Source organism: Periophthalmus magnuspinnatus, chromosome 3 (genome assembly GCF_009829125.3).
Source record: "Periophthalmus magnuspinnatus isolate fPerMag1 chromosome 3, fPerMag1.2.pri, whole genome shotgun sequence".
In the NCBI taxonomy this organism is placed as follows: Eukaryota; Metazoa; Chordata; class Actinopteri; order Gobiiformes; family Gobiidae; genus Periophthalmus; species Periophthalmus magnuspinnatus.
Window position 1 is genome coordinate 3,924,285 of NC_047128.1, and position 12,843 is coordinate 3,937,127.

The following is a 12,843-nucleotide window of genomic DNA, read 5'->3' on the forward strand; positions in this document are numbered from 1 at the left end:
TGGCAGGAGGGCCAATTCAGAGATTCAGAATTCAAAAACAACATAATCTAGGGCTCCACACTGTACCTGTCAGGAATGAATCTGAGGTATGTACCGCTTTAATTAGGTACGAAAAAATAAGAGATTTTTACTAACGTTAAAGGGTCCGTGTTTACGCTGTTCTAATGTTTCCTCATCACAAACAGACCTGGAGTTGTGTTTTGTTTCATCCACACAAACCCTGCAGATTTAGCATGAATTCTTCTCTCAAACTGAAAACACTCTGTTCCACCTTGTGATGTCATCATGTGATAATACAGGAAATGCTCCACTGTGTGTTTAAACTCCATACACCTTCATCTCTAGAGTCATTTGGATCATTTCAGCCTTGGAATTGCCAATCTTCTACTGAACTAAAGGTAAAACGTGGCTGTTAACTTGAAAACTACCACTTTATTACATCACAAGGTGGAACAGAGCATTTTGAGCTTTGGAGATGTAACAGACTAATGATAAAGTGTTAGTCAAACATGTGTGAATGAAACAAAACACAAATCCAGGTCTGTTTTTGAGGAAGAAACAGCATTAGAACGTGACTTAAAGCTACAAGAATCAATTTTGTGTGATATATGACCTTTAAAAATACGTCATATTTTGAAATACAAGTCAATAAATTCAAATTCAACTTATTGCACACTAAAATAATTAGCTGGCATCACATCAAAACACGACTGAACCACAATCAAAAGAAGCTAGTGCTGACGCAATACTAAACTCACTTAATACGGTTGTATACTTTTCATATTAGTTTTAGTGTATGAGCAGTGGTGGAACGTAACAAAGTACAAGTAGTAAAGTACCGTACTTAAGTATAAATAAGTACATTTAACAGTGGATACTTTTACTTTTACTTCACTACAATTGAGAGCAGTATTTGTACTTTCTACTCGACTAAATTTTTGAACAGGACTGAAAAGTAAAAGTATTTTTTACTATTGTCTGAGGGTTTATTTTCAACACGTTCATAATTTGAGCAAAACTAAAATATACAAATAAAACATCTTTATCAAAATCCCCACATTTGAAGCTTTATAAGACTCAAAACCTTCATGAAATACTTTCACTTTTTACTTTTTAAGTACATTTTTAACAGGCACTTTAATACTTTTACCTAAGTAGATTTTTTCACGTGACACTTCTACTTTTACTTGAGTATTTGTGTCTGTACTTTTAAGTAACAAAATTGGGCGCTTCTTCCACCACTTGAGTATTCCACTAAATTTCCACATTAAAATTCCATAGCAAAGCATTAATCCAGACATGCATTTCCCATTGACGATAATGCCGTTTCCATGGTTACTTGAGGACTATTTGAAATAACTTTATTAACTAAATGAGTCAAACACACACACATTTCTCTACCTACTTCGCAGTTGGCAGTAAGTACTAAGTACTAAGGGTAGCGCACGGGTCCAAAGTAAAAAGCAAAACGTAAATTATCTCTATGGAGACAAAAACCCTCATCCAAAATGTTCCATAGTGCATGTTCTTATTTGAAAAAGTTACAACTCAAATATATTACCCGTACGTTTATGAGCCCAACTCTAATGGTCTGTTGACAATGGCATTTGGGGCTTTTTGTGGTACTTAATCTTCACTTTTATTTGACATAACTTTATTAATTACCCCAAACAGATCCTGAGTATTTGCCTGGGCACACGTCGTGATTTCTCTACCTACTTCACAGTTGGCGCTAACACTACGGGTAGCGCACGGGCCAAGTCAAAAGTCAAAAAAGCAGAACGTAAACTGTTTGTGGGTGAAAGGCAGCCTCCAGACAGAGAGGGGGCAGACTTTACCTTGGCAGGCTCCTGTTCGGTGATTTGGGATGAACCCGCGGCGACAGGGGTGAGGCTGGGCCGGGCACATCTCACACGGGTGCCCCCATGCCCGTCCCACCGTAGCACAGCAGAGGGTTTTGGTGCAGACGATGCCCGTTAGCTGGCCTTGGCACATCTGGTTATTCACAGAGGCGAAGCATGGCCCTGTACGGTAGTCTGGAAGGGACAAAAGAAGAAGACAACATATGTTAGCTTAATAATAATAATAACAGTGCATTTGTGATTAGCTTACTGGCTAATAGGCAATACAAATCAGAATATATGAGGTAAAAAAAAAAAAAAAAGATAACGGTCAGTGGTTCTTTAAATGTTTCATATGACAGAAAATTGACTCTTGTGAGCGTTAAGTTGTGTTCTAATGCTGTTACCTCCTCAAAAACAGACCTGGAGTTGTGTTTTGTTTCATTCACACGTTTGAGTAACTTGAGTAACGCTCTGTTCCACTTTGTGATGTCATGAAGTGGTCCTTTTCAAGTTAGCAGCGACTTTTTACCTTGAGTTCAATAGAAATTGGCAATTCGAGAGCTGAAATGATCCAAATGATTCTAGAAATGAAGGTGTGTGGAGTTTAAAAACACAGTGGAGCACTTCCTGTATTGCCACATGATGACATCACAAGGTGGAACAGAGTATTTTCAGTTTGAGAGAAGAACTCAGCCTTAATATATAGGATTGTGAGTTAAACATGTGTGAATGAAACAAAAAAACACAACTCCAGGTCTGTTTGTGACAAGGAAACAACATTAGAACAGATCAGAAAATAGCGTAATATGTTCCCTTTAAGCTCCGCTCATGGGTTTCAGACCTAATTGTTAATCGCTATGGCAACAGCGCTATAGTTTTTCACATCACTACGAAACCACGGATAGGAAAACACTGCAATAACACTACATTAGCAGCTTTTGCAACAATTATGAATATAGTGTGTGGTCCACTTCCTGTATTACCACATGATGACATCACAAGGTCGAACAGCGTGTTTTCAGTTTGAGAGAAGAAAGAAAAGAATGTAAATATGCAGGGCTTGTGTGTTTAAACATGTGTGAATGAAACAAAACACAACTCCAGGTCTGTTTGTGATGAGGAAACAACATTAGAACAGAGATCAGAAAACAGCGTAACACGTCCCCTTTAAAAGTCGCCCAAGTGCTCGTATGATTCAGTGCAGTATCGTGACAACAGTTGTGCACAATGAGATCTTTGTCTCGGCGTCGCTCCTCTGACTCTCAGGTGTTGTGTCTGGAAAAGCTTTTAGAGCCGAGACGTGGGCCGCTCCAGTGTCCAGTGAACGTCGGGATTTACATAACGAGTATCCAGTCTGCTGTAGGTATTAGCACATCTCCACTCGCAGCCATCGTACCTGAAGTCAACAGCCAGATGGGACCATTTTAAAGTAGCACTGCGTAACTTTCCTGGAGGAGAGTTAAAAGGCCCATATCGCGCTGTTTTCTGATATGTGTTTGAATGTTTCCTCGTCACAAACCGACCTGGAGTTGTGTTTTGTTTCATTCACACAAGTTTAACACACAAACCTGCATATTTATGTTCTTTTCTCTCTTCTTTCAAACTGAAAAAACTCTATTCCACCTTGTGATGTCATCATGTGGCAATACAGGAAGTGCTCCACCTTGGAACGTACACTATATTCAGAATTTTTGTAAAAGCAGCTAATGCAGTGTTATTGCAGCATGTTTTCCTATCTGTGGGTTTCATTCTGTTCTTTCTTCTCTCAAAGTGAAAAGACTCTGTTCCACCTTGTGATATCATCATGTGGTAATACAGGAAGTGCTTTGCTGTGTTTCTAAACTCCACACACCTTCATTTCTAGAATCATTTGGATCATTTCAGCCCTGGAATTGCCAATCTCTACTGAACTAAAGGTAAAAGGAGCTTGAAAACTACCACTTCATGACATCACAAGGTGGAACGGAGCATTTTAAGCTTTGGAGATGTTACAGATTAATAATAAAGAGTTAAAACACAATTCCAGATATGCTTTCAGGGAGGTAACAACATTTTAACATGGCTAACAGCTCATGAAAATCCATTTTGCTTATTATATAACCTTTAAACTTATCTAGGTCACTTTCCAGGTTAGATTTGCGGAGATGAGACCTCATTTACAGTGAAGAACCACGCCTTTCGAGGTATTTCTTTAAGCAATTTCAGGGTTAAAGGTTAGTCCATTCCACCTCGATCAGATTTCTGTCAATTGGGAAATGGTTTTATGAATTATTTAGGTCCAAGAGGCCAGAGATGTTGAAATCGTTGACAGTGGAGAGGTCATCGTTCAAATGTACCGCTGGATCCTGTCGAAACTGAAGGGTGTTCCTCTAAAATGCATGTAGCCTAGCATTAAAAGCCATTACATTTGACCATAACAGTGTGAATAAGCCCCCTGTGGGACATCCCGTCTCTCTGCGCCTCAAAACTCCACCTTTGAACGCAGCTGATTCAGTCCACTCCCTGACGACGCGCCCTAGCAACAACCTCCCGATGGATCCAATAACAGAACACAGTGTTATCAGGTGAAGTAGTGGTAAACCGATGGGAAAATGGAAAACTTGGAAGTATAAGAGAGGGTTTGTCAATATTGAATCAATGGCAAAATGAAAAGAAATGAGTTTACGATTAAAAAGAAAAAAAATTGGATGGTAAAAAGAGCAGAATGGCAACTTAGATTAAATTATATTACGGTTTTAGACTGTTTATATAAATGGACATAGCTAACACGCTAGTCAGCACTTTTCAAATAGGGAGCTAGCATGAGTTAGCATGCTTCTGGCTCCAATTCACTTTCAACTGAAAAAAGTCCACTAGTGTATGGTCTCCAATAAACACCCAGGAAGCCTCTCGCTGTTTTAAACATTTAACGAAGAGTAGATTGTACAACTGTAACATACAAAGTTTTATATTCCTATAAACAAATATTATGCAGAGCTACATAAACCAACATATCGTAGCTTATTATAACATAATATATGCACAACATTAGCTTAAAGGTAAATACAGCTAATGAAAACATGTTTAAAACAGTTGATTAGCATCATGCTAACATGAATGGAAAATTCCATAGACATGCTAGCGCTATTAGCGTCTTCTATTTTAGTGCAAATATACACTGTAAATGAAGTTAAAGTGTCTGAAATGAGTTTATAGAGTGAGATAACATGTTATAACGTTACAATACTCACATACAGATATTTGCATGAGGTCAAATGACGGTTTACACAGGTTAAAAACAGTGAAAAATGACTGAACTGTTGAAAGTCTGTAACAATATGGCAGCTACGGTAGCTCTGAATAGACAAAATACAATAACTCAAAACAGACATTTCTTTCTTCACTGGGGGGAGAACTGCTGCTGTCAGACTCATCATTTTGGTCTTAAATGTTCGTATTAACCCGCTCTACATGATCCTGGGTTTTTTATGTCACTATTGTGTCTGTAAATCAAAATATGAACATTAATAACAGACGAATGAGGCGCCTTCCTTCCCCGAGGTCGCTCATATTAGCATTAGCACCAGGTTTGATTGACAGCTTTGCTAAGCGCCCGCTCCTTGCTAAACCATGATACTGAGCAGTTATATGAATTACATACTATCTGTTTCATCGTTCGTGGATTAACATTTTGGATGTTACTCACAAGAAAATACAAAATATAATACAACACAGAAGTGACAACTCAGTTCAGTTTGTAATGTTATTTCCAAATCTATTTATGTTTATTTTCTGATCTGTTCTAATGTTTCCTCCACACAAACAGACCTGGAGTTGTGTTTTGTTTCATTCACACATGTTTAACACACAAACCCTGCAGATTTAGGTTGAGTTCTTCTCTCAAACTGTAAACACTCTGTTCCACCTTGTGATGTCATCAAGTGGTAATACAGGAAGTGCTCAACTGTGTTTTTAAACTCCACACACCTTAATTTCTAGAATCATTTGGATCATTTCAGCCCTGGAATTGTCACTTATCTCTACTGAACTAAAGGCAAAAGAAGCTGTTAACTTGAAAACTACCACTTCATGACATCACAAAGTGGAACAGAGCGTTTTGAACTTTGGAGATGTACAGACTAATAATAAAGTGTTACTCAAATATGTGTGAATGAAACAAAACACAACTCCAGATCTGTTTTTGACGAGGTAACAACATTATAACGAGACTTAAAGTTCTCAACAGTCCATTTTGTGTAATATAGCACCTTTAACTATGAGATCAGTATCGGATCGGTATTAGGAATTGCAAATGTTTTAAAAGTCAGATCGGATCAGGAGCCAAAAAACTGGATCAGAACATCCCTCTTTAAGTCAAAGCGTTTTGGAGCAGTATTCGCTAACAGCTCTCATATGTGGGAAATGTGTTTGGCCCAAAGACACAATGACTGAAATGCAAAAGGCTGGATTTGAACCAACAACCCTGAGCGACTACTGACCCAGTTTGATAAAGAATAAAATAACGCCGTGCCCACATGAGCCAGTCGTTCAGTGGAGGCAGAAATTGTTCCCATATTTGAGCTCAGACAACAGCCGGAGAGGAAGCAGTGGGAAGCAACAAATGGGACTTTGTGAGTGACTTTCCCATGTGGAGTCCAGCCCAGAATCCAGACCAAAGACCAGACCAGAGACTGGACCAGAGACCGGACCAAAGACCAGAATCCAGACCAAAGACCAGACCAAAGACCAGACCAAAAACCAGACCAGAGACCGGACTAAAGACCAGACCAAAGACCAGACCAGAGACCGGACTAAAGACCAGACCAGAGACCAGACCAGAGACCGGACCAAAGACCAGACCAGAGTCCAGACCAGAGACCGGACCAAAGACCAGACCAGAAACCGGACCAAACACCAGAGTCCAGACCAAAGACCAGACCAGAGACCGGACCAGAGACCAGAGACGGGACCAAAGACCAGACCAGAGACCGGACCAGAAACCAGACCAAAGACCAGACCAAAGACCAGACCAAAGACCAGACCAAAGACCAGACCAGAGACCAGACCAGAGTCCAGACTAGAGACCGGACCAAAGACCAGAGTCCAGACCAAAGACCAGACCAGAGACCAGACCAGAGACCGGACTAAAGACCAGACCAAAGACCAGACCAGAGACCGGACTAAAGACCAGACCAGAGACCAGACCAGAGACCGGACCAAAGACCAGAATCCAGACCAAAGACCAGACCAGAGACTGGACCAGAGACCGGACCAAAGACCAGAATCCAGACCAAAGACCAGACCAAAGACCAGACCAGAGACCGGACTAAAGACCAGACCAAAGACCAGACCAGAGACCGGACCAAAGACCAGAATCCAGACCAAAGACCAGACCAGACACCGGACCAAAGACCAGACCAGAGTCCAGACCAGAGACCGGACCAAAGACCAGAGACCGGACCAAAGACCGGACCAGAGACCGGACCAGAAACCAGACCAAAGACCAGACCAAAGACCAGACCAAAGACCAGACCAGAGACCAGACCAGAGTCCAGACTAGAGACCGGACCAAAGACCAGAGTCCAGACCAAAGACCAGACCAGAGACCGGACCAGAGACCGGACCAGAGACCGGACCAAAGACCAGAGTCCAGACCAAAGACCAGACCAGAGACCAGACCAGAGACCGGACCAGAGACCGGACCAGAGACCAGACCAGAGACCAGAGACCAGACCAGAGACCGGACCAGAGACCGGACCAGAGACCAGACCAGAGACCGGACCAAAGACCAGAATCCAGACCAAAGACCAGACCAGACACCGGACCAAAGACCAGACCAGAGTCCAGACCAGAGACCGGACCAAAGACCAGAGACCGGACCAAAGACCAGACCAGAGACCGGACCAGAAACCAGACCAAAGACCAGACCAAAGACCAGACCAAAGACCAGACCAGAGACCAGACCAGAGTCCAGACTAGAGACCGGACCAAAGACCAGAGTCCAGACCAAAGACCAGACCAGAGACCGGACCAGAGACCGGACCAGAGACCGGACCAAAGACCAGAGTCCAGACCAAAGACCAGACCAGAGACCAGACCAGAGACCGGACCAGAGACCGGACCAGAGACCAGACCAGAGACCAGAGACCAGACCAGAGACCGGACCAGAGACCGGACCAGAGACCAGACCAGAGACCAGAGTCCAGAGACCAGAGACCAGACCAGCTCTTGTGCAGTTTGCCTCCTCTCTCTCACTTTATCTCTGTTTCCATCTTCTCTTTCACATATCTCCAGCCTCTCTCTTCTTCCCACCCCTGATCTATCTCTTCTTTTCCTCCCTTCATATTCTCTCTCACATCTCTATCTTATTTTGTCTTCCATGCATGCGAGTAAACTACAGAAAAAGTTCCACATTTATATCCAAATGTGAGTTTTGTAAACGTGTCTTCTTCACCTGCAGAGTCTCACCAATAAACCAGTCCAGCTCATTGAACTAAAAATAGTCTGGACATATGGAAAAAGTTTTTACCTACAGCGTTCACAGTTTTAAAAGTTGCTCGTAAATTTGAGACCAAAGATGTTTCCCCATCGTCAGCTGAGATGTTCTGACCTGTGTTCAAGTTCACGGAGGAATTGGAATTGGAGGAATGAAAGAATGTAACAACAGAGACCAGAAACCAGAGACCAGAGACCGGACCAGAGACAAGAGATCAGACCAGAGACCAGACCAGAGAACAGAGACCAAAGACCAGTGACCAGAGTCCAGACCAGAGACAAGAGACCAGACCAAAGACCAGACCAGAGACATGAGACTAGACTAGAGACCAGAGTCCAGAATCCAGACCTGAGACCAGACCTGAGTCCAGACCAGAGACCAGACCAAAGACCAGACTAAAGACCAGAGAGCAGACCAGAGACATGAGACCAGACCAGAGACTGGACCAGAGACCAGAGACCAGACCAGAGACATGAGACCAGACCAGAGACCAGACCAAAGACCAGAACAGAGACCAGACCAAAGACCAGACCAGAGACTGGACCACAGACCAGAGACCAGACCAGAGACCAGACCAGAGACTGGACCAGACACCAGAGACCAGACCAGAGACCAGAGACCGGAGACTAGACCAAAGACCAGAGACAAGAGACCAGACCAGAGACCGGACCAAAGACCAGACCAGAGACCAGACCAAAGACCAGACCAGAGACCGGAGACCGGAGACCGGAGACAAGAGACCAAACCAGACACCAGGGACCAGAGACCTGAGAACAAAGACCAGATCAAAGACCAGAGACAAGAGACCAAACCAGAGACCAAAGATTTCTTCCTCCCATCCCCCAATCTATCTTCTTTTTTTATCTTTTTTATTTTATTTTAAATATGTGTCCTCTTCACCTGCATTGTCTCCCTTATAAACCAGCCCAGCTCACTGTGAACTAAAAATAGTCTGGACACATGGAAAAAGTCTTTACCTACAGCGTTCACACTCAGTTTTAAAAGTCACTCGTAAATTTGAGCCCAAAGTCCTTGTCCTCTCTCATTATCAGCTGAGATGTTCTGACCGCTGTTTAATTCTAACTGTGTAATGCTTGACAATTACACGTTCTGAAGGATATAACCCAGTAAAACCAAACGCAGGGATGAAGTGAATGAAGTTTCGCAGTCAGCTGAGGTGAGAGGGGAGAGGCCGGCCGTAGCTCAGGGGAAAATGGTGTCATTGCATTCGTCATCCGAGCGTTCGCAGCTGGGGGATCCACCCATGTCCTGAACATCTGGGAGCCATCACACGGTTCACACAGAAATGAGCCGAGAGAGGAATCAAACGCACACACAGCACCAGCTCAGCCAAAGACCCAGCGCCTTCAGCAAACGGCCACAGTTAATACGGCTAATATGGAAAGAAAGTCGGGCTAGAAAATGGAAGCTTTTCGGGAGCTTACACAGACATTTAGTATTGGGTCTAAGGATATAAACGTGCTACCATTTCCACCACTCGCTTCACCTGTCAATCAAAACCTCCTGTACAGTGTCTTTTATTGAAAAATCCTGTTCTACCTGCGATTTAGATGTGTACAAACGTGTTCTGAAATATTACACAGGTCCTACATTACACAAAACTGACTCTTATGGGCTTTAAGTCACGTTCTAATGCTGTTACCTCCTCAAAAACAGACCTGGAGTTGTGTTTTGTTTCATTCACACTTTATTATTAGTCTGTAACATCTCCAAAGCTCAAAACGCTCTGTTCCACCTTGTGATGTCATGAAGTGGTAGTTTTCAAGTGAACAGCTCCTTTTACCTTTAGTTTAGTAGAGATTGGTAATTCCATAGCGTAAATTGTCCAAGTGATTCTACAAATGAAGGTGTGTGGAGTTTAAAAACACAGTGAAGCACTGCGTGTATTACCACATGATGACATCACAAGGTGGAAAAGCGTGTTTTCAGTTTGAGAGAAGAACTCAGCCTAAATCTGCAGGTTTGTTTGTGTGTTAAACATGTGAGAATGAAACAAAGTCAGGACTAAACCAGGACTAGAACAGAACTAAACCAGGACTTAACCGAGACTAAACCAGGACTAGAATATAATTAAACCAGGACTAGAACAAGACTAAAACTTGAACTAGAACAGGACTAAATCAGGACTAAACCAGGACTAGAATTGGACTAAACCGGTACTAAACCAGGACTAGAATAGAACAAAACCAGGACTAGAACAAGACTAAAACAAGAACTAGAACAGGACTAAACCAGGACTAAACCAGGACTGAACCAGGACTAAGCCAGGACTATGATAGAACTAAACCAGGAATAGAACAGGACTAAACCAGGACTAAAGCAGGACTAAGCCAGGACTAAACCAGGACTAAACCCGGACTATATATTATACTTTGTTTAGTTGTGTATAGTTTTGTTATTTTTGTCGTAAGTTTGGAAATGTTGTGCAGAAGGTTGAATAAAGAGCTTCCATTGCTAACTGTGCTACAAATCCTCACTAACTTCTTGTGTGTTTCATTTGTATTAGTGGCGCCATGGTAACCAATACAGCGGCCATGTTGGATCCGTCTCCCGCTTCAGTTGGCGTTATCCTTCTGGTATCATACATCAGCTCTTACATTAGCGCTGCACACGGCACGTTTCATTTTGAAGTTTCCATTCTCCAGCCCAGAGCGGCCATTTGTCTGTGAGCTTTTGTTTCGTCGGTGTGTCCAAAAGCGATTTGTTCTACGTCTGTTAGTACAGCTTGGAACTCCAACCTAAACCAACATCACGGGAGACGAGATCTGTGGACGAAGACGAACAACTGGAGAGAAAAATGTCTGAAGAAAAACTGCACCAGGAAACTGAGCGTGGGTTCACTCAGATTATGTTAAAACTGGACTAAACCGGGACTAAACCAGAACTAAACCAGGACTAAGCCAGGACTAGAACAGGACTAAACCAGGACCAAACCAAAATTAAACCAGGAATAAACCAGGACTAGACCAGGAATAAACCAGGAATAAACCAGGACTAAACCAGAAATAAACCAGAAATAAACCAGGACTAAACTGAGACTAAACCAGGACTTAACCGGGACTAAACCAGGACTAAACCAGGAATAAACCAAGAATAAACCAGGAATAAACTGAGACTAAACCAGTACTAAACCAGGACTAAACCAGGAATATCCAGGACTGAACCAGGACTAAACCAGGAATAAACCAGGAATAAACCAGGACTAAACATGGACTAAACATGGACTAAACCAGGAATAAACCAGGACTAAACTAGGAATAAACCAGGACTAGAACAGGAATAAACCAGGAATAAACCAGGACTAAACCAGAAATAAACCAGAAATAAACCAGAAATAAAGCAGGACTAAACTGAGACTAAACCAGGACTAAATTAGGAATAAACCAGGACTAAACCAGGACTAGAACAAAACTAAACCAGGACTAAACCGGGACTAAACTGGGAAGAAACCGGAACTTAACGAGGACTAAACCAGGAATAAACCAGGGCTAAACCAGGACTAAACCAGGAATAAACCAGGACTAACCCAGGACTAAACCAGGACTAGAACAAAACTAAACCAGGACTAAACCGGGACTCGATCAGGACTAAACTGGGTGTGTGTGAACGCAGCCTAGAATACAGTCATGGAACGTACAAGTGGATACTTTTTACTTTTACTTCACTACATTTTTGAACTGGACTGAAAAGTAAAAGTATTTTTTATAATCGTTTGAGACCCGCTGAAAAATCTGAGGATTTATTTTAACACGTTCATAATCTGAGCAAAACTAAAATATACAAATAAAAACAAAATCTGCGCAAAATATTTTGACCTTTTACTCTTTACACACATTTTTAAACAGGTACTTCAATACTTTTTTTTCCCCAGCATCTGTACTTTTACCCAAGTAACAAACGTCTTCACCACTGCCAGAACACAACAAAGAGAATCACACTGTCCCTGATTTTTAAGATTTTACGATTTCATGGAAGTTCCTTGAGTTGGAAAGTACTTTTGGACACAGCGACACCACAATGTGTTTTATACGACTTTGTTAAAGCCACAGAATCAGTCTCCACCATCACCTCATAATGTTTTTCCACTTAACACCTCTGAAAAGTGCGAGTCTATATCCACAACTGGCTGCGAAACTCCACACTGCTGCCAAGTGGAGTGATCTGTACATTAGACCGTATATGTGCATGGAGCGTATATGTGCAAAGGTACGGCCTGTGAAATGGGTTTGGCCAATCTGCACCATCAGCCCCTCCGACCACCACCTCCACCAACCTTCACGTGCACATTCATACCAGGTAATGCGGGTGAAATGTCTTGCCCAAGGACACAATCCAATCCAAAAACCAGTAACAGTAATATCTTGATCAATTAAACTGATTTAAGAACAAGAAATCCCATCTGGAGCCGTTCGTTTCGATCCACTGCCTTGACGGATTATTTATTTAATGTTCAATAATATGGAATTCAACTCAGCTATCTCCTTGGATCCGCTCCCCGGCCGA

General features: G+C 42.3%; 1 protein-coding gene across 1 annotated transcript in view; it reads right to left on the reverse strand.

The window, feature by feature from the left end:
- The window catches only part of fbn1 (fibrillin 1), a 191,416-nt gene that overhangs the window by 127,600 nt on the left and 50,973 nt on the right, over positions 1-12,843 (reverse strand). Inside the window, exon 7 of the mRNA XM_033983222.2 lies at positions 1,839-2,036. Within this exon, the coding sequence (XP_033839113.1) occupies positions 1,839-2,036 (198 nt within the window). The remainder of the gene's footprint in view (positions 1-1,838; positions 2,037-12,843) is intronic.